Here is a 23,748-nt window from a genome sequence, read left to right on the forward strand (position 1 = left end):
ATCTCCACACAGACAGATGGAGATGGGACAGGCAGAAGAATTACACTTCAAAGAGAAATGTGAGAGTGCGACTTAGAGTGAGACTCTTTTGATTGAGGTGTGACTGTTTGCAGGCACAACATGGAGTTTAACACACTGTGTCTGTTTTTCATGCACCTTGTCTGTCATTACAATCTCTGTCTCCTTGATTAGTGGTGTTTTTCTGCGATGCAGTACCTTGCTGAGAGGAAATTCTTTTCAATAAAACCGGCGTTGGAAGGAATGAACCTGCTGAGCTCCCTCCCAAGTATCAGCACAGTTATTGAGGATTGCTGTTCTGGTTCAAAGCCATTGGTCAAAAGCTCTAACACAATGGTAGTTGAATAACCAGCATTTCTCCTTTGATTGCTTCCTGGCTGTGAACCATAGGGGCAACAGAGAAAGTCAAAGAAGTAGCTTGGAAGGAAACATGATTAGAATAGATTGAAATGAAAGCAGTAAACGTCAACAGAACAAAACAAAAAAATGGACTTCAGTACAATTTAAAGTATTGTATGAGGAAGCCATTTAAGAGCTTTTAGCCAAAACTGGAAAACCAACCAATGGCAGTTATTTTTAAGATGCTAAAACACTTCCAGCCATCTGTTTAGCTCTGTCAGTGGAGATTATAATGATGCACTCACTCAGAGAGCACAGACCTCTGTCAAGGCCAATAGTCCACTCTTCTGTGGTCCACTCAAATACACTTGTGATGAGCTGAAGCCTCACAACTCAGTTGTTGTACCAGTTTCGGTCTTTCCCTGTGAATCTACTGTCACCGAGCGCTCCATAACAACAGCTTGCCGTTTTAAGTTTGAGTCAGTAGATGTGCTTCCCAGAGGAGTACGGGTATCTGTCAATGTGGATTATGACACGAAGTCCATTTATTTTTAGAATTTCCTGTTTTGTCAGTTTATCATGATCTATATCATTTTGAGATGTTGGCCTATGGCATTTAGTAGGTCAAATGTTCCATCTCACAATAATAATGAATATGCAGATCAAAGAGCTCCTACTATTTTCACAGTGTCTTTTCAATAAACCCTTATTTTCACCAGTAAAAAAACAGCAGTTTTCAAACACCCCCATTTTATAAATCCAGCATTTTAAAAAAAAAATAATCTCCAAGCCCAAGAAAATAACCACCAGGGTTATTCTCTTGGTCTTGACAAAACAGCTCTAGAGTCATGGGCTGAGTAGAATTGGTCAAATTAGGCAACCAACCTTTAAACATCACATTTATCTCACTCTAAGCCCCCAGTTCCGAGCTATCCTTTTCTTTTCCTGTCTTATTTCTTCCTTTCTTGATGCAGTGAAGCACTGGATAGACATGTTATTTTTCAGCAATGCCCTATTTCACAGCCCCATATGATACACCCACAGCCATCTACTGCTGGCTACTGAATCAACTCCACGAGGGCAACTGTTTAGATTTCCGTGCTTAAGCAGTGGATTTTAAGGAAGGCAAAAACAATTGCTCATCTACTCTCAGTCCCTACCAACATTTTATTGGCTGCTCCCCAGATTTGAACCACATCCAGGCCCCTACCAGACACCCTAATCTCCAGGCTGCTGCTGTGCCTTCAGCTGTCTCCTATTAGAGAGAAAGTCCTTCATACTTTTTTTTTTAGAAATCAGTCCCTTGTTCACTCATTCACATTCACTAGCCTCTGTACAATGGATACTCAATAGTACACTGAATTGTGAGCAATATATTCGGTCACCTACATATTGTCATTATTTTGCATTATTACTAACAGTTGTCTTTTTTGCATATATAAATATTATATGCAGTACATGATATTGCAGGGCACTACATAGTAAATACATTTGTACACTCAGAATTTAGATACGCATAAAAACACAGATAAATTGTCAAAATTATATTTCTCAACATACATCTGGTTTATTTTGCTTCTGTATTTTTAAAACCTAGGCATTATTCCCTTTTCTGATGCTATTCCAACTATTCCTCTCCCTCTGCAATGCTATATTTTTAAGAATATCATTTTCACTCACTTTATTCCTCTATCTAACTTCCTCAGACTTCCATTATATTAAATCTGTTGTTTTAGGTTAAATATACACAATACTGCCAGAACTTTTGTCACTCTCCTTCTCTTTAAAGAGAACAATGTCTGTGGCGTATGGGAGAAGAGATGGCATTCTCAAATTCGTAAGCCTTTCTGCTTCTCTCTCTGTAACTCTGTTCTCTTAATGTGCTGGCACTTTACGGGTCGGATTTCTTTTTCTCTGAGCAGAACAAAACACACAGTGTAGTCGGAAAAGCCTGGCCTCTGAACACTTCAAAAGTTCATCTGCTCCTCTGCTGAGAATTTAAACCGAGAAACAGCTTAATCGCTCAAAGGCAAGCCGAGGAAAGCCAAATCAAATGCACGCGCACGCACGCACACACAACCACACTCACACTGACATACTTACAAGTGTGGCAGGTGGCTCCAGTGTATCCTGTTCCATCACAGGAACAGCTGAAGCTGTCCCACGTCTGTTTACAGCGACCGCCATGCTCACAGTGATTCGGCATACACCTGGAGAGAAAGATATAGTACTTATAAACATTTACAAGACACACGCTGCCTTAAAAAGGAGGAAATCTTATGATGTACATTGCAGTATGTAAAAGTCAGAATCACACACTCACTGCCTCCTGCCGGATTAATGATATATTGATATTAATAAGTCTGTCACAGGAGAGAGCAATTTAAGTAACTTATTGACACAATAATGACCTTTGAAACATCAGAGTGAAATGGTGACAGCTCAGGTTCAGTTCTGCATCATCGATCTTTCTCTTGTTCTAATTATGTGATTTATTTCATGTTAAATACATGACAGTCATGTTCAGTGCAAAACATCCATCTGATGTCTGTTTTTGGCCTGTTTCACAACCAGAAATTTTACTGTTCAGCTTTCAGAGTGCTCAGATCTGAAACTGCTGTTGCTTGTAGACAAGGAAAAAAATACATTTATTCAAAATTGAGCCACATGCCAGCTCAAAGATTAACTGCTCATTTTGAATGTTAATAACAGACCACAGAATACAGGTGTTTTGTCTCGTCATTGGAGCATTGGATTGAATTTGTCAGTGCAGAAAAGTAGAATCTACTGGTCACCCTGGTAACAAGCAATTACGATCTGCAATAAATCACTATTTTAAATTCCCCACGTTGTGTAAAAACAGATGCAACAACAAATGTTTGTCAATGACAGCAACTAAATTATGTGTTTACCTTTACTGACACACACAAATTATTGACCACAGAGAGTGTTTCTTAACCAAAAGTGGAAGTATCTTATTGTTAGAAGTGTGTGAACACTAGTTAAGACATAACAGTAGTTAAGACATAACAGTAGTTAAGACATAACAGTTTTTCGTGTTGAAATTTGAATACCAGCATGAATCCACAGCACATCAAAGTGTGTGGTTTGATCTGCCTGCAGGTCTAGTGAGGATGGATCCCGTGGCGCTGCCGTCATAAATCTGATTTTTTTTCCACACTTACACATCGCACACATGTACTCGCGTACAAGTTATGTGATTATAATATCTTAAGTCCGCTTATTTGAATGAATCAAACTAATGTTAACGGGAAAGCCAGCTGGAGGAAAAACAAACACTGACTCATAAAAGCTGCAGGGGTCCTTTTAAAATGCTGACTTCTTCTGCAGCCACGATGTGAGTCGGGCAGTTAAGCAGCACAGAGACACTCTATTTCTGGAGCTAGACGCGATACTCTCTGTGGTCATACAGACAGTAACGATGGAGCTTGTTCGCATGATATACAATCACTTGTAGCTCTGACCGCAGAAGGTTTCTCTGTATAGGTAGAAAAAAAGACATAATCATCCATTACTGTTTGGGTAACTAGGCTCAAAGACACTTTGCATAACCACACATGTAACACATGTACCTGCCTGCTGCTGTTAATTACAAGTGGCTTCTCAGAGCAACTGGTTAAGTACAAAACTTAACGTGTAAGTGGCTAAAAGTTGCAAAAAACAGACTGCTTTAAATGACACATTATAGCTCCAGTCGGCGAACAAGTTCAGATAAAATGTCATTGTGCTTTCACAATGGGATGTGATTGACAAGCACCGACAATCACAAAAGCAGTATGCTTAACAAGCTGTGAGCGCTGAAGGAAACCAACTTCATACTGTGTGCTCTGGGCTTTGTATGAGAAAACAGGAAAATGTACAAAGAGATTAGAGCACCTTTAGAGTGTGTATATGTGGTACCCTCAGTGAATACCAACCACATTGTGGGAATTTGCATGGACACAGCTGTGCGTGTCTGCATGAGGCTGTGTGTGTGTGTGTGTGTGTGTGTGTGTGTGTGTGTGTGTGTGTGTGTGTGTGTGTGTGTGTGTGTGTGTGTGTGTGTGTGTGTGTGTGTGTGTGTGTGTGTGTGTTGTGTCTTCCACCATCTCAGCCTAAACAGAATCCCACAGTGGAACGGCATTGATCAAAAGGAGGTCAGACAGGGCTATTGAACTGCCTTCAAAGACATTCTGATTAGTTAGATGGTAACACTGCACCCATTCATCTTCCATGGCAGAACAAGGCCCACCTCCGGTACTACAGGGCTGATACACAACATTTGGAGTAATAGAGCTGGGTAATACTGCAAACTGCAAGGATAGAAACCTGGATGTCTGAGGACCTTTATAAAAATGTGTCTTTAAAAATCAAATCACAGTCAGCCTACTGCTAAAGAACTATCAGCAGCTGTAATGCCTCGCAATCTGCAATCATAATAATAATTTCATACTACATTACCTCATATAGCATTGCAAAGGCAAAATAAAATAGAGGGCAACAAGCAATTCTACAAATTAAACACAGGCATGAAAATTCATCCAAAAGTGAGGGCTTCATTAAAATTAAAATTTCAGAAAATGTAGAAACTTGTTTGTTCAGGTCATGTCTGAAATAAAACTAAAAATAACACATCACCTCTTTTTCCAACCGTTAGAACTGTCCAGAGCAGATACGTTTGAAACACCTCGTCTCACACTGTAGTATGTACTTACATAACACTGCTTTTTCATTTGCAAAAGATACTTGTTAAAACTTAGGACTTTTGATTGGTAAAGCAGCTATAATCAACATTTCCTTTTTAAAAAAAATGGATCAAATATAGAATAATCACCGATGTAGTTTGATTCAGATCTATGGAGCTTTACAGTGTGTTTTAAATCATTGTTTTGGTTAACTGGTCTTCAACTTTATTTTTGCGGGTAAATTTCACCGCTCACATTGCACTATTTCCACTATTTCCACCAACAGCAGGCAGCTGTAAGGCAGTAAACAAAGAAATCAAGTATACAGTGTAAGTGACCAACTAGTGAACATAGTGGAACACTGTTAGTATTTCTGGAAACTAAATACAGACATTAGAAAAGGGTCAATATTGGACATTTGTCAGAAAGCCAAATGAATTCCAAATGAAAGCTAATGTTCCTTTGTATCTGCTTGATGTGAAAAATGGGCAACTGTAACCTAAAAAGTTCACTAAATCAACTTAAAACATGACTCACAGCAAAAATATTAATTATAGCAGTTTCAATCTTGACACATATGCAGTTGCAGAAGGCCGACTTACAATGGTCTCTGACCCTCACTGTGACCCTCATCTTCCTCGTCACTCCTCAGTACGGTACAGCCTATTGCAGCTTTAGGTTAAGATTTCAAATGAACAGCTTCTATCTGTTGAACTCGGTTACCTGGTAACCTTTGATCAAATCACAATTTTATAAAAGAGCAGTCATGTGACAACAGAAACAATTAGCACAACATTCAGTTACATGGAGACACCAAATATTTGATCAAAAAGAGACAGGTAAAAAAATAACTTTGAACTATTTAGGGATTTTAGAAGGGACTGAAAACGTTTAAAAAAAAATGATCTGAAAATATATTGATGAAAACTGACATAAACAGAATTTTCACATCTGTCTGGTTGTACTAGTGTGGTCCTAAGTTGTGGCCTAAACTTAATAAGTCTCCCAGCAAACCAGAGAGAGTCTGAATTGATCTAAATCTGGCAGTGGCAGTTGGTGTCTGCATCTCCTGGCAAGGATATTGACGAAATTATCAACAAACCTGACCTGAAAATAAATCGCTGTTATGTCTGATGCGCGGCTACCACTGATCCCATATTTAGCACAGGACCAGTTTTTAATTGCTGAGGTTAAACCTTCCAGCAAAGTTTAAATGTTTTGCACACAGTCATCAATTCCAGAGTAAATAGGTTCTCAAATTGAACTCAAGGCATGGCTGATTCCATGTATGGCAAATCCCATCCCAATCTGTTTGTCTAGTCCATGACAAGGAAATAAATTGAAATGTCAACAAGTTGTAATGAATGCTTCCAGTGAGCCAATATTGGGATGTGCTGTGCAGAATCTCCAGCTCTGTTATTCTTGGCAATGAAAAAGAGAAAAGTGTGGCTCATTTCTGATGTTTGATTAAGATCCTTCAGTGTTTTCCAAGGATGAAACCTACTCTTTTTTTTTTCCAGTTTAAAAATGTCATGTTTCCACAGATCCCTTTTCACTGTGAATCCACTCCATCAATTACACACATTTGTCAGTATGACAAACTCATAAAAACCAGCCACACACATCATCATGACAACAGAGAGTGCCCTTAGTCACGAGTCTCTGGATCAGAATTCAAAGACTCTTGTTTACTTGATGGCTGCTTGATTTATGAGTCATTGCTTTTCTGCTCTGCATATACCCGAATGTGTATTTTCATTGACATGATTGTGTGAGTGAAAGCAGTTATCACTCCTACCTGTCGATGATTGCACACATGTCCAGGCTGACATTCTCGAAAGCCCCCACTGTGCCTTTCTCCACCGCATGCAAATCAGCAGGTTGGTCATCCACCAGGATTGCCTGCATGCAGCCCTGAAACGAACGCTGCGAGGGCGGGAACAGCGTTTGGAGGAAATAGCCTGCAACCAATACAAGAAACAAACAAAAGCACAAAACAAAACATGATTAATTATTATTATTGCCAATCACAGACAGGTGAAGTTGAAAAAAACTAAAATAATTTGAGAAGAAACAGAAACAGAGGAACACGTGGTTGTTTAAACAACAAAGTGAAAGAATAAGGGAAGATAAAGGATTCTTATAATCCACTATCATGAAGAAGAAGACCTTCTGTAGAAGTAGACATCAAAGATAACAACCACATTATCCTTGACGAGGAACAACAGACTTGGTCGCTGCCTGGTTATTGTCACTTTCTTACAGCCATGAACCTTCATCAGTCGTCTTGTTTCAGAGCTTATCCACAAGGCCCATTAGTCTTAGTACCTGTGCTAAGACCGCAATAGACTAGAGGGCATTCAGATTTTACTACATACTGTACCTTTATGAGATACAGGAGTCAATGGCCCGTCCAGAGGTAGCACTGGGCCTTGACTGAAATGAGGACAAGGCTAGGACAAAATTGTGTGTATAATACTCCATGATGCTGTGTGTGTGTCTACATAATTCATTTTTTTTACAGAAATGCAAGTCTATAGATACATGATCGGCCTGTATGTATTAGATACTGTATTTACAAATCTGCCTTCTGTCCAGCACATATAGTATATGTGTTTACATCTACAGAATACAGGCAATGAGGGCCTAGAATTCAATCTCTGCCAGAAACACACAGGTCACACATAAAGCACTGCTGCTCAATGACATCTCTATCATCGTGATGTTATAAGCTGTCATACTTTCCAGCATACCTATCAGCCTCAAGGCCAGAGCATCAAAGAGGCTTATTATAAAGGGCATATGCAGTGTGTGTGTGTGTATGTGTGTATGTGTGTAGTGTATGTGGCTGGCTGACATGAAGCAAATAAACCAGTAGACAAGTAAAATGTGCCTGTGTATTTCTGCTGGATTCATATCCCTTTTTTTTTTTTTTTTAATTTTAATTTTTTTACATTTTCTGATTTCCATGTCCTCCCTCCAAAAAGTTTCTCCCGTCATCTTTGCCATCTGTCTCTTTTTCTGCCACACCTGCCTGCTGTCTTTCCAGAAGAGTGTGAGACGGACACACAGACAGACAGAGAAAGAAACAGAGGGAGACATGGAAAGGCAGAGAGAAGATGGAAAAAAGAGCAGACTCCAGTTGGCTGGCAGCACTTTGTGTCCTGTGGATAGCTTATAAATGCAAAGGAAACGAAGACGGCCTGACAGTTTGGCAGAACGAGCGGGGCAAGGCATGAAACAATGGGTGGATGGTTTCTCTTCTACTGTATCTGAGCCACCAACTGAGTGTTTTCCCAGTTTAACCACACAGAGACTTCCTATTTGTATATTTGGTGTCACCTGTTAAATTGCTCATTTGAATGAGAGAATTTTTAAAACAGGTGGCTGAAAATGATAATTTCTACTGAAACGAGTATGTTTCATTTGACAAATATGTTTTTTTTTGTTTTGTTTTTTTAATCAAAAGTTCATCCCTTTACATTAATGTGAGTCAAAGGCTTCTGATATCTGGAGAAAGACACCAAACCTCTACATAATCCCTCACCTATATCCCACATCTACTATTTATGAGTATGTTTAAGTAACCATTTAATCTCCTGTGCCCCTGAAGACAAATTAGCAACTGTACTGGGTAGCTCCCTTGTTTCACCTTGATTAACCATATAAATGTTCATCTGGGTATTGCATTATAGCAATTTGCATATTACATGAATAATAATTGGCTGAATAAGAGACAGAGAAAATATATCCTGACAGGAGCAAAGCTTTAACTTTGGTGACCCTTACATGAAAAACACATCGGTTTTACATGTATTCCACATGGGACACGTGGTAACATGTATGACACATGTTTACCACATGTTGTAACACACAGTATGATAACATGGGGGAAATATAAGGACAGGTTTTAACATGGGAATCTACATGAGCTTCACACATTACAGCATTAAAATGCTCCAAAACCATGTTTCCCATTGGCAAAATACATGTTTTACATGTGCACAATCACATCTGTATTTGCTCATGTGAAATTCATGTCTTTTTTCTGAACAGGAAAATTGTGTGTTTTCTCTTTTAGTTGCTCCAAAGCCACAACAAGAAAAAAACAAAACAGCATTAATATATTGTTACTACATCGTCTTACAGTCTTCCTTCCCCTGAACTTTTTTATTCCCTCATGAAGCCTTAAGGCAATTTCTCTTTTATGCTTCTCAAATATATTACTGTATCACTGTAATGCAGCTGCACTGGCAAATAGCAGAAGACACAAACCACGATTAATGGAAAAGAGTCCAACAGAGACAAAAAAACTTGTCAAAAAAAGCATATAAGTGATCAGACATGTGTATATCCTTGAGCTGTCACACAGCACTGCCATAAATCCCAGCTAAGGATGAGCTGAACACATTTTTTTTGTTTTCTGAATTCAATGACGTTCTGTGGTTAATTTGTAGGATACACCAGAACTCTATCTCCTATAACCCCTCAGGATCTGGAACAACAGCAATAATCCCCTACAGTTATGCTGGCGCTCTATCACAGCCCTCCTGTTGCGCCCAAAGTGCTTCTCATACAATACACACTGGAAGACAAGCACCAGCTCTCCTCTACCTGCACACAGCTGGCTCTCAGGCTGCATTTCCACATCCCAACACATTTAGAGGGGTGTGCCTGGCTCCAGAAGAGTCACACTGGAAATCTGCCAAAATACTCTGAGGTAAATTATTGAACAAATATTCAGAGGCTGTATCTCTACAGCATATTGAGAAGAGACAAAAAAACCTTTGCCAAAAACAATATGTTCTCTAAACTCCAACAACATGGAAATTCACTCCAGGAAAAAATGTGCTTATCTGTTGACCACCTGCAAATTCTCCCAAAGCTATTTCACCAGAAAAAAAAGCATGGCACTCATGTCAAAGGACATTAGCTGGCATACCATGGGAAATAAGCACATACGCAAGACTGTCTCCAGTTACACAAAATGACACAAGGCATACATACAGAGCATCACAGGCTGCTCTTTGATAAATGTGTATGTCAGAGTCTCATGTCTAATTCATCACAAGCCTTATGATGAAGAGGTGACACTATGCAGAAGCAAGACTAAAAATGTGCTATATTTTATATGTATTACTAGTTAAATCACAAAAATTATTTAAAGAAGTCTCTTTTTTATGCAGCAAAGTTGAAAACCTGAAATACTACAGATACTGGAATGAACAAATAAAAGCGCTGGAGTACAAGAACACATTGTTTCAACAGATCAAAATTATATTGCATCATGGTATACTGTGGACAGCGGATGGAAAAGCAAAGTTTAAGACAAATACTTTAGGATTTGAAGGCATTGCAAGTCATACACATACAATGTGAAAGAGGACGTGACATTTCCAAAATGATAAAGAAGAAGCAATGAGCTAAGAAATGATGTGACAGTGTTTGGAACAAGTTAGTGTGAGAAAATTGGAAGTGGAGATTGCAAAACTAATATAGGAGACACTGCAAACTCTTTTTTTCCCCCACTGTTATCAAACACCAGGGCGCTTCAGGGTGGAACGCCCCATAATTGACTACTCTCTCATTAGTGCATTCATTTGTACCCTGTTCCTGCAGAGAAAAGAGCATGACTCTATGGCCTTGTGTATGTGCATGTCTGTGTTTGTGTGAGCGTCCGTCTGTCTTGCCTCTTGAGAAATTCAATTTGTGGATGTCTTGTGTCAGTCACTTTCTAATTTCTTTAAGCGTAGTGTCAGGAGTGAGAAACTACTCCCCGTAAAATAGGCTTTGGGTTCAGGAGACTGCTTCCAAAAGCAGGCGCTCGAAAGGAGAGACGAGTGGAGATGAGAGGAGAGGAAGAGGAAAGGAGAGAGAAAAGGGGGTTGACTTGACAAGAGGGAAAGGGAAGAAGATGAGGGCCAAAGGTGAAGAGGACAAGATAAACTTAGGAATCTGAGAGAAGGAAAGAAACGAGGCAGGGGAGGAAAAGTGGAAAAAAGAAAAGCGAATAGAAGAATAGAGAGGGCTCAAACTCCGGCCTGTTCCTCCCACTGACATCTAGAGTGTAATATCTCGTAACCCTGTACCCTGGGTTTATGATGCCACATGAATTTTAATGTCACAGATTTAGAAAAGACAGGGCAATTACACCCAAAGCAAAAGTTATTCACTTTAACGCCCCTGAACTTAAAAATAAACATTGTGATTACACCAGTAATATATGCAACAATATATATAAAATAACGTGTCTGTCACATTGAAATGTTACTGCATCTTTTTGGCAAACATTTGTTTAGTTTTGTTTCTTTGCATTAAAGCTTGTAATTAGGAAACACAAATGTGTTAGACATTTGTGTTTGCAGAAATGTCTCAACTCAGACATGATCATCGTTGGTGGGACAGACAAAAGTAGCTGGCTTGTTTATATTTATTGAGTCAGGCAGTGATTGTATTTTACCGTCCTCTGGCTAAATGTTCTCAATGTGTTAAATTGATGGAGGCATTTTTGGCCTGGAGGACACTAAATGTAATCATGTCCTGGACTGGTAATCTGGCATACTGGGCATTTTCCACGTAGGCCCGCTCACTTTGGGACCAATGTAATTTAATACACAATTTGTCATTTAATTAAAAAAAAATGGGGGGCAGATGACCAACCATTGGTTTACTTTCTGTACTGATACTGGGCTGGACCAATCACAGCTGTTACTTGGCCCCAGCCTTGCCCCTCTGACCCACCGTGTCCACAAAAATCTGTGGAGGTGTCTAAAAAGACAGACCAGAGCACAAAGGGGAAGTGGAGAAGTGGTGGACCAAAAAAATTAAAAGGCAGATGTCATCAAATGCGCCCAAATAACGAATGTGTTAACTGGCAGGGCTGCAGTAGTTTCAACGTCAGCTGCAATTACCAACATTGTGCAGCAATAAAGACAGGAGGCGATTATAGACTGGTCACTGCCAGGCAGAGGAGTGACAGGGAAGCTGAGAAGGGCCAGAGTGAGCAGGAGGAGAGGGGAGGTAAGGCGGTAAGCATGGAGTGACTAAATGACTTAACAGGGACTCGCAGGGATGCAGTGTATGTGCTTTGCCGTAACGACTATGATGGTGCTGACTTAAATTAATGACCATAATAATAAGATATACTCTCATTAAGTTAAACCATCGTATGATGCTGGTGGTCACCTAATTACAGTCAAGTAGTGAAGCTGTAGCTCTCCTCTGCTAAGATTTAGGCCTGCTGATGTTCAGCCTACAGAGGTTATTTTCAGCCAGATATGATGATCATTGGATTATGTTTTTTTTATAATTTTTTTTAAATATCTGTGGAGTAGTCCTCCACCTACAGTAAGTCATACCGTTTGGTGCTGCTGTCCATTGAGCATGCATCTGTACACGGTCGGTGAAATATGGGTCAAATTTCCAAACAAATAAGCACATAATGGATTTCATTGTCCTGTCACATAAAGATCTAACTATTCCTCCTCTCTGATAATAATAAAAAAAAAATAGGAGCCTTATTAACTACTTACACCTCATGCAATATTTCATCATAAATATTTAGATATTTGAAATCTCTATGAAATAATTTAGTATCGAAGGAAATAAGATGGAGCAGCTCCATAGATTACTTAAATATACAATTATTTGCTAATTAACAGTATGTTATTGTGTAAATTGCACAGTTTTGTTTTGTTGTTTTGCACAGGTTTGTCAGTGATCTCCAACATATCTGGACATAAATGTAAACACACTGAGGAACTTTTTTTTTTTTTTTTTTACATATGAGCACCATGTAGGGAGTCAGTAAAGAACGACTGAGTACACTGGTGCACTCGTCTAAAGCACTTTCTGCTTAGCTTTGTAGTAGGTTTGGAGTAGAGTACAGTAGGTACATGTACTTAAGTGGACCACAAGCACCGTGTTCTGGCAGGTGTCCAACTGATTGTGGTGGGCTGCCCAGAACAATAATGCCAGGGCCAATTTTGGACTGTCCCAGTCCAGCCCTGATTGTGACCCACGGGTGATATTCTGTTCACTTTGAAGTCAGGTAAGATCACTGCTGTGTTACCCACACGCACACTCACCCAGTTTCTATTCAATTTAACACAGACTGATAATTATCTCATAAAGACCAATGTTTCTGTGTAAACAATCTTTGTATGTATGTATGTATGTATGTATGTATGTATGTATGTGTGTGTGTGTGTGTGTGTGTGTGTGTGTGTGTGTGTGTGTGTGTGTGTGTGTGTGTGTGTGTGTGTGTGTGTGTGTGTGTGTGTGTGTGTGTGTGTGTGTGTGTGTGTGTGTGTGTGTGTTTGTCTGAGTGCCTCTAAAGGAAAATTACCTGTCGAATGGCACACTAATTATTCTGAACAGTTCAGGTAAAACATTGTGTCTCAGTGTTTGTGTGAGTCGTACTGTATGTGCTGTATATCCCTCCATATGTCTGGCAGTCAAACTTCGATATAACATAAGTAGCCCTAATTTGATTTAATGTAGCAGATGGTCATGCTTAGTAAACACTAGAGGGAAAACATGAAATGAAAACAGGCAGTCAAACCCTCTTTCCTCTGGCATCCAATCAAAGTTTCAATAGCAGCCTTCAGCCTAACACTGGCTGCTGTTACAGACACTCATTTTTTCCTTCTATATGAAATCATTTGGATTGAAGTCTCGGGGTCAACTGTTAACATGATGTGATGGGATACAATCTGAATACATCATGTGTTTGATCAGCAGCAGCCTGAAGATGGAGATATATCTCTCTCTTAATTAAGCAAAAGCTTCTTAACAACACATGCTTACTGCTACTGGAAGCAATGAAGGGGACAAGGCGCGCACAAGAAGGCCTTTTTGTTTGATGGTACTTTGCAATGCATTTAGATGTCCAATAACATTCAGTTCTTTAAGAGTTTCTATCAAAAACAAACTCAGCTGGGGTCCAGTTCTGCTTGGAAGCTGCCGTTGTTTGGAAGTGGAGGAAGAAATGTACGTCCACACGTATTTACGTCAAGACGGAAAGCATGCACAGAAAGAAAGTGTCATTGTTTACATGACTTTTTTTTTCAATCACAGGTTTGAAAGGTTTGTGCCTTTCTGATTGAGCATTTTTTTTCTGTTTGGGCTTTTAAATATCAGAATATTTGTCTCCATGTAAAAATGGTTATAACGAACGTGTTGGTTACACTGAACTCAAATTAATAGCATTTTCCATATCCTCCACTTTTCATGGACACCATATGCTCTAATATGTTCACTACAAGCATCACAATAAGATGAAGAAAGGTCAACCTAAAACAAATACACACCTATTGCTACAAGGGGTGTAAGCAGAGTCATATCATTTTACAGTTTGATGCCTTTTTGCTATTAAACTAGGAAATCAAAGTTTAAATAGAAAACAAAGGGTGGCTAAAAACAGTAGTTGTCAACAATGAGCACAGACAGACGACATAAAACAAAAAGCACAAGAATATGTATTTACCATGATAAGATAGTACTACTTTGTTTACGAAGTCTGGTTCACTCGATGGTCACTGATCAGCTACCATTGCCAATGAAAACGCAGCAGGTTGATGCCTCAAAGTCACGTGATTTGAAGCAGATGGCTACCTGGATGACTGTGCCTACATACATTACTCACAGAAATGATCTCAAGTCCGGTCCTGTATGTAAAGGAACAGGGATTGTTCATGATACTGAAGGGTTCCTGCTAATTGTGGCACACTGATAGAACCGTCTCGGTCACATAGAAAGTGCTGATGGAATACTGTTAGAGAGCTTTAGGACGGCTTAATGCACTTGGCCTCTTTGACTCATCAAGCTGAGCGATCAGAGGGAGTAATTGAGGGCAAGCCGAAGGCTAAACTATCTTTTGTACACTCACTATATTATTCTGTTACCTGCTCAGAGATGGAAATGAGCATCTGAACGTGATGAAGTGGACTGTTTTTAATTTTGAGTTGTAAATTTATATGTTTGTGTGCATGCGTTCATACACTGTTCATACAAGTTGACATGGTTACAAGAACCCACACATACACAGATTTAGATAATTTGAGGTCTTCATTGTAAATCTACATTAATGAAGAGGTAAGGCATTTGACACAGAAAAAAATAATCTGGGTCATGAAATTTGAGGACAAATCGGTGGACATGATTTAAATCTTTCTATTGAAATAAACCAAACTCAACCATGAGGAAGTAATCAAGAAATCTGAAGCCTGGACTAAGAATTGGGTGAAACAGCTTCAGAAATATATTTTCAAAACTTTCCAGATACATGTGAAGCAGTGGCCTAAATATCATTTTGTAATCCTTGCTATAGTAATAATCAACAGTTTTGTATTCCCTGTAGCCTTCAGACTTGTATTTACCACCAGGCTGCCTGCTTCTCAGCATTCATTATGTCATGTAAAATTAGCGAGTAAACCCCCAGTCACAGCTGCTACCAATTCAGCCCACACACTACTTTCAGAGGGGGAAAACCCACCGAAAAAACGGTTTTATTTCTCTGAATCATACACATTTTTTATGCGTGAGTGTACACAGTGTGTGGGAGGGAATAAACGAACAGTATATGTGCATAAAACCACGTGATTATATGTATATATATTAATCAAGCCAGTAAGATATTCACCTGTTCAAGGTTTTCTTGTTAAATATATCCTCTTTTGAGACAAGCTAACTTTTATATTTTTATTCCATAAAATTCTCTCTCTTCATCACATTCTGTTATACTCTATTAACGATCTTTCATGTCTTCTGTTTGACTCTTCCTTTGTCTGTCTGCATCCTCTGTCCTCTTCAAAGAGTAAAGACATTACAGAGATTCTCTCCTCTCAGCCACTATTGATTCGCAGTTTAGCTTACTAAAATCAATAAATCACCAATTGGATCGAGAGGAGGGATCCAAAAAGACAAAGGATATCTAAGATAGTATAAAGTCAAGCAATCACACACAAACAAAACAGCAAAAAAAAAAAAAAAAGTCCAGATTAAATTGAACGATTCTGCAACAACTTGGATTGGAAAAAAAAAAAAACAGTTAAAATATTTTTACAGGTTTTAGATTGACAATATCAAAGCCTCACTAATTTTAATTAATTCACTTTATAAATCAAAAGTAAAGAGCCATTATGACATGAGGGGATTTACTCAATACCAGCGAGGAGTAAATTAAAATAAACAACAGAATAAAAGAAGGTGTATTTGTAAGTGTGACGTGCTCTGATCCTTATTGACCGGCTGTAGGAAATGATTTTGTTGATGGAGAGGATTGTGCTCGGATAGGGAGAGCGGGACAGAGGCCTGATGGAGCTATCAGACTCAGACAATCTCTCTTAGTTACTGTAATTTCATACAGGTGCCCACACACACAGTTACACGTACACACAGAGTGTTACACACTTAGATACGGACCATCTTCCAACAGACGGACAGCGGTGTCTGGCATCATTAACCTGGCGTCTTCCTAATTCAGACAGATCGAAGCTGCTGCATGTGTATTTGTATGTGTGTATGTGTGTGTGTGTGTGTGTGTGTGTGTGTGTGTGTGTGTGTGTGTGTGTGTGTGTGTGTGTGTGTGTGTGTGTGTGTGTGTGTGTGTGTGTGTGTGTGTGTGTGTGTGTGTGTGTGTTTGCCTCTGTGTCCTGCGGTTTTGTTGTGTCTGGAGTCTTGCTAAGAGACGAACTTCCTAAATCTGACCACTGGGATTTAGATTTCAACCAAGATAAATGACGGGAAGACATATTTAGCATGAACACACACAAATAAATATGGGTAAGAACTGTATTTTTACATGGAATTGAGCAGGTTTCTGTGTCCTACAGGCTCATTTTAAGTAAACATGTAAGGCTATGTGCTCAAAGTAATACAACCGGATTTGATAAAATTCATGATATTAGTAGTGCAGGTTGACTGAAATCCAACCAGGATGTAAACAAATATAAATAACGTGTCAGATTTCCTTTCTGAGCACAGTGAGAATCTTAGACTTCCCTGATGGGAAATGTGATGGGACGAAGGTCGAAGAGAGAGGTGTGTTGTTCTCATCAGATCTGTAACGACAGGTGACCCTTACCTCCCAAGTGATAGGTTCCTCCCGTGGTGACGGTAAGAGGTGAGGTGGAGCGCACAGCAGACGCCTCCTCGCCATCCATCGTCAGCATGGCGAAGTTCTCCTTGGCGATCAGACGTACCGCATGCCACTGGCCATCATTGAGGCCTGAACCTGGAGTGGGGTGGGGGTGGGGCGGATACAGATGTCTTCAGAAAACACATGATGCAAAAGTGTCTTTGAGTGAATTGTAAAAGCCACTTTCTCAAAGTGTTAAAAAACAAAAGTCTTTGAGAGAACAAAGGTGTACCTGAGTGACGACTTGAAACAAAAACACTACAAAAATTAAAATGAGCTCAGTTATTTCAAAGGACTAATTACTGCAGCACCATTCTTTATTGACAAGAAATGCTTCTTTTATTCTCTATGTTAAAAGTTAACTTCTTTTTTTTTTTTTACATTGTAGGAGGATAGAGGAGACTGTTGAAACTCTGAATGGGATTTAACAAAAAGTAAACTGAGTGACTCATCATGAGTGAGATTGTGAGAAATGTGTGGGTGGTGAAACTAGGAAATCAAATTTATTCTTGTGATGTGTGGCTATCTCTCTTTGTTTACCTTGTATTTTGTGAGACAATTTATTTTCCTCCAGTGTGTTTGTTGAGTGTGGCTCACACTGAGTTTAATTGAGGATCATCTTCCTGCCTCTAACAGGGTTTTTCCCTCTCTTCTACACACAGGTACATATGTATGCCAATGCCCCTCAGTTCTTCTTCCCTTCTATTTTCTTCTCTCGCTCTGTCTTTCTTTGCTCCTCTTTTGCAAGCTGAGTGCAGATCCCAGTCTTAAGGCCCCTGTGTCTCAACTCCATTAACTCTCAGAGAACCCTGTTTCCGTCTGAGTACCCAAGTGCATGTGTGCGTGTTCTCTATGTGCCTGTGCGACTTTGAGCACTTTGTGCAAGTCTTTAATGTGCTCTGTTGTCTGCACGTGTCAGCGAGGTATGTGTGAGTTTCGTCCATGCACGTTTTGTGCTCTCCCCTCTTTTCTCCTTTCCCTTGTAGCCGTGCTCCATTAAATATGAGTGATGTTTTGGAAAGGGACATTACTGCTAGAGCTGAGAGAGAAGCCAGCTCACTCTCAACGTCCTCTCCTCTATACATCACCTCTTACTGACACCAATCTCTATTCATCCTTCTCTCCTTGCCTCTGTTTTTGTCCCCGATTCCTCTTCCGTCTCTCTGTCTTTATCTTCCTTCCTGTATCTCCGCATTTCACTCCCCCCCCACCCCCTTTCTGTCTTTATACTTCTCTCCTGTTGTGGACATCTGCTGCAGTGTCTGTCTTTTTCAATTGGGCTTAGTTCACTGCTTCACTGACTAATATATCGATAGTGAGGACACAGTAGCAAAGTTCAAGGTACGGTCATGTGCAAATCAGTCTCAGCAGAGTGCATGTTCCCATGGATCTGCAATGCAAGTCAATACACATATACCTTAGCGTGGTACATGTGCCAATACATTTGAAGCATGTGTGTAAGACGGTGTGCAAGCTTTTGTTGGTGCATTTGTTTTGTGTGTGGCAGTTTCTGTGTGAGTCTTCACTGTCTATAACACACACTTTCGCACTGTTTATTTCTTCCCAGAATGCACCTGCAGACCCCGGCTTTCATATCAGCAGGGAGTCTACACTAATTAATCTCCATCAGCAGGGTGACCGATTGTGTGTGTGTGTGTGTGTGTGTGTGTGTGTGTGTGTGTGTGTGTGTGTGTGTGTGTGTGTGTGTGTGTGTGTGTGTGTGTGTGTGTGTGTGTGTGTGTGTGTGTGTGTGTGTGTGTGTGTGTGTGATGTGAAAGCAGTGACAGAAGAAATTAAGGGCCAAGATGGCCACTTGCTGAAAGTTGAGACCACTGTGGCCATATTCAGGGCAAAGCTGGTTGAATATGCATACACACACAACTATACGCAGTACAAAACAAACACAAAATAGTTTCACAAGCTCTATCGGAGAGAAAAAAAAAATACAATGATAATGTTCAACAATGATTTTTTGTTCTACTTGAAAGGTCACAAACCCAAATGTAATGACAGAAAATCTGATGACAGTGTCTGCTTTGCGTGTGTGAATGACAACACAAAATTTAAATCAGGTAGAGAGCGACCTTGATAACCTCCTTCACTGACAGTTACATAACCGCCTGTATATTGGTTTGATGTAATCAAGATCTGCTCCATCCTGTCGCTCTCTATAACCCCTTGAACGTAATGGAAAATAGATACTGTACAGCCTTGTGTCCCCTCATCTGTTTTACATCACCTGCAATAGCTTTGAATGATGAGCTTATCAGTGATGGCAGTGTTAGTAAACCTTCACACAGATGCAAGTTCCTGCTGAAACCCACACATGCTCACATTTGTGATTCTCCTCTCTCACTGTTACACAACAAACACACAGGCTCAAATCACACACATGCTGTCTGTCTGTCATAGATAAAAAAAAAAAAAAAAAAGAAAGAGCACAAATAAAGAAGAGGAAGGAAGGGAATCCTTCAGATTTAACTAGGTGACACTGTTTCACAGCTTGTTTTGGAGTTGTCATTCATATGCAGTGACCTGATAACAAGGTGATGGGCTAACCAGTGACTTGGATTGTTTTTTGTTTTCACTGACATGAAAGTGAAGAAATTGAATTGTGACTTCATTCACATCATCTCATGAGGATAAAAGTCAACTGCAGCAATAATGGCATTCCAAAGTGAAAATAATGCACTGAAAACAACAAATGATTGTATAAAGTAAACAATGAAATGTGGACCTAATTAGATTGCTCCAGAATTTTAGAATACTGTTTCATATTGAACGGCTATCAGTCTTGTCATATTTTAGCACTTCCTTTTCCTTTCTTTAAGGACAAAATAACTTTTAAAGTCAATTAATTAATTCCATCCAAAGCTGTTTAAAAAAAAAAAAAAAAAAAAAAAAACCCACTGTCATCCGATGCACTAGTCATTGTTTATGTCAGCAGAGGAATTAATTCAATGCACGTCTTAAAGGTGTGTGTCCACTGTAGCTGCTGACCATCTGCATAAACAAGACACCATCTGTATAAACAAGATAAACAACGATGTTTATGAGAAAAAAATGTTTCCAACTAATTTTCTGGTGTGTTAGTGCGGGGGTTGTTTTGAAAGTAAAAATACATAAAAACAAACTTATTCTTACAAACGTCAACTGTGTATGCTAGTCAGGGATGATTTTCTTGTGCCAATTCTGCAAGACACAAATAAGGGTGAATTGTCTTTGACTACTCCTGTGGTTACTCTGAAAGGTTTTTTTTTACACAGTACTGTACACTGTAACATTTCATTCCATTTCATTAGCTAGAGGTATTTCTGGAGGGGTGAGCTTTGTACGAGGAGGGGTAGTCTGCTGCTGCTGGTGCTGCTGTTCTCTCTATTGGGACATGTGTTCAAGGAGACAGTGGAGGAGCTGACCGAGGCTTACAGACGAGGAGGGGCCAGACAAGAATGATGTCTGGGATGAGCTGAGAGCACCGGCACCGAGAGACACAGTGGTGGAGCGCAGGGTGGAGCTGAGGAATACTAAGACTGGAGTGCAACACAGACAGCAAACATCTGTGATGTGCAAGCTGGGGCCACAATGATTATTTATGAACATTCTTATTATCTATTAATTTGCCAATTATGTTTTTGCTACATCAGTCTATAACACAGGGGTCTCCAACCGGGCACCCCGTGAGCTACTGGTTAAATATGTGTTTGTTGAGTATCAGTTTGTTGTTGTTCAGATAAGAGAGGTTATTCAGCTGTTTTAGGTGGAGCTCAGCTATGTGAAACAATGTTACTAAACATGAGTAGTTTGAGACCCCTGCTATAAAATGTCAAAAAAAATACTAATACAACTTTTTAAAAACAAAGCTGACATATAATTTTCTTGTTCCGTTCCACAAATATTCACAATTGAATGTGAGACATTTAAAGTATATCTTTAGCATTTTTCTTAAAAATCTCTTAAATTAAATTCCTATTATTATTTTTATTAATAAATAATTAGTAAAATCCAATCGATTGATTTACAGTGTTTCAGTCATAGAATAGGCTGAAAACAAGCAGGCTAAATCCAGTTAATCTACTGCATGTAATGTGTGTAAATGGAAGGTAAACTGAAACATATGTTTATATAAATATTAATATTTGCACAGCAGAAATGTAATTATGAATCCATTAAACCTGACATAAAATCACCACCAAGAGAAAAATAAATTTATGCAGAAATTAATGTTAATTAAAATGAAATTATTCATAAATGAAAACCAATGCAAAAAAAGACTGTCGTAGCTTGTTGCTAATGTTTTTCCCTGAATATAAAAATAGAATAAAAAAAGATAAATGGACTGGCCATAAACTGAATATAATGTCATATCAACAGCAATGGAACTTCCACCTCACCCTCTATGATATTTCAATGACAAGCACCAGCCTGACAACCACTGAAAACAAAGTGACAGCAATTATAGCAGAGCTGCAAGTGACCGAGACTGAACTAAGAAAAACGGTGGAGGAGGCTGAGAAACTGATTTATGTAATTACAAAATCACAGACTTGGTAATTTTAGGAAATCTTGAAAGAGCAGTAGAGACATTGTAAGCTTTCATGACTCTAGTACAAGAAGCAGCGAAACTGGCAGCCTTGGTTTTCAGAGTGACAACCAGTGAGGAGGTGGTGCCGGAGCAGAAGGAGGAGGTGACAGCTCTCAGGGAAGAGCTGGAGGACTCTAAGACTGAACTGCAGCTCAGCAATAACAAATTGGATGAGATACACAAGACGAATGCAGGTATTTAGATCAAAGACAAGAAATACATACAGTATATGCCTTAACTGGAGACAGCATACTCATAAACAATACATTTCTAAAAAATAGAACTGACGGACTGTTTTCATTATGTTCCCAGGAAAATAATCACTTGTTTCTATCCTATAATTTATCTCCCTTTAATTTTGTGTGTAAAATTCTCTTCGTTAAATGTTTTTATTTTGTGTTTCCAGACTCTGAAGCTGGCTTTCTCTGCTGAACTGACCACTTCAAGAAAAATGTAACTATTCTCTTTTAAAACCCGACTTGTCTTCAGTTACAGTAAGTCTTGACAAATATCGGTGGCTTACAACACAACTACGGCAATGAAATACCACAGGCATCATATTACCATTCTAGTGATGGACAGGCCTGAGCTTTCCAAATCTCGACTGTTGCTGGTACGTTCACAGCGTCTGTCAAAGGAGTCTATTACTTCAGATTTTCTGCCTTCATCAATAAAAATTCTGAATGGATAGCAGTAAATTTACTCCACAATAGAGAGACTTTGGCATAATCCTGAGGCAACTAATGGTCATACATTCATTGGGAATGCATTTATTCTACAGCTGGAACAGGGAAGTGTGGTCTGTATGCGTCTTCAAAGAAACTGTGGGCTGTGTGATGATTCTACCTCCGTGAGCATCTCCAGTGGTTTCTCACTGTTCCATCAGTGAGTTTCAAATGTAGATTCATATCTTTACCAATACCTAAAACACAGTGTTTAGATAGCCATGGCAATGATGCACTGAAATGAATCCAATAGATTCACTTTGCTTATCAAATAAGTGTTTTTTTTGTACTTTCCAGTTGCCCATTTGACAACACTTCATTCAAAGTTTATGAAAATTGTTACCTCAATTTGGCATTTATATCCTCAGAAAAAAGAGTTTGGTGCGCTGCAGTCACTGATTCAATAACTAATGTGCATGATGAGCAATAAGCTGGAATGTTCTTAGCTGACTCCTGTCATCAAAGGTAGAGGAGTTATTTTTCTCCTTAGTTTGATGCTCCATTAGTTCAGTACTGAAATATGAGGCGTGCATGGAAACAGCTGTAACGATTAACAATGAGGATTATCATGTGAAAATATATAAAACTATGCAAACTCTGATGAACAAGTTTACTTGGATTACAGCATTTTAGGAATATGTCACAACAACCCTCCACTAACGGAGCTAATGTTTCATTTTACGGGTTATTTAGCTCATTATGTTTTTCTGTATACACTCTATGACCTTAATCCAAGTAACTTAATTATTACTTGCATAAAATATGTATTAATTACGACAGTCTAAAATCTATATTAACACTAACCAATAGTGTGTAAATGTAAGTTGTGTCACACACTATCACTCAGCAAGACCCATCATATTTACCGTATTATACATAATTATATAAAAAAGTGATATCCCATTTCATCTTCCATAGTACTGACATAAAACTCATAATATTTTAACTTTTTTATATGGAAAAACAAACAATTAAACTGCATGAGGAAATATTGTCAGAATTAATTTTGCTTGCCAACTGTGTTATAATCAAAACAATACAACACAGCAGTGAACATTAATTTCTCACTGGTGTATTCAAGACAGAATAAAATGATAAAAAAAATACAAAATGACACAATCCAGCATCCAAGTTCACTTATTATTTGTTTGTTTTATAAATGGGATATTTGGGAATTTACAGCCCCAGAACCTCCAGCAAGATAAAAAAAGCTTTGCAGACTCATAATAGAGCCACTTACTCTGTGTCAAACTGCCATGT

General features: G+C 39.0%; 1 protein-coding gene across 1 annotated transcript in view; it reads right to left on the reverse strand.

Moving 5' to 3' along the window:
• Nucleotides 1-23,748, reverse strand: part of cntnap2a (contactin associated protein 2a) — a 317,507-nt gene that overhangs the window by 109,630 nt on the left and 184,129 nt on the right. Inside the window, exons 10-12 of the mRNA XM_069705533.1 lie at nucleotides 17,128-17,277; nucleotides 6,841-7,003; nucleotides 2,461-2,567 (exon numbers count right to left, since the gene is read on the reverse strand). Of these exons, the coding sequence (XP_069561634.1) occupies nucleotides 2,461-2,567; nucleotides 6,841-7,003; nucleotides 17,128-17,277 (420 nt within the window). The remainder of the gene's footprint in view (nucleotides 1-2,460; nucleotides 2,568-6,840; nucleotides 7,004-17,127; nucleotides 17,278-23,748) is intronic.

This window comes from Brachyistius frenatus, unplaced genomic scaffold, assembly GCF_029030835.1.
Source record: "Brachyistius frenatus isolate BFR_SWC_R1_liver_20210118 unplaced genomic scaffold, ASM2903083v1 Contig_57, whole genome shotgun sequence".
NCBI lineage: Eukaryota > Metazoa > Chordata > Actinopteri > Embiotocidae > Brachyistius > Brachyistius frenatus.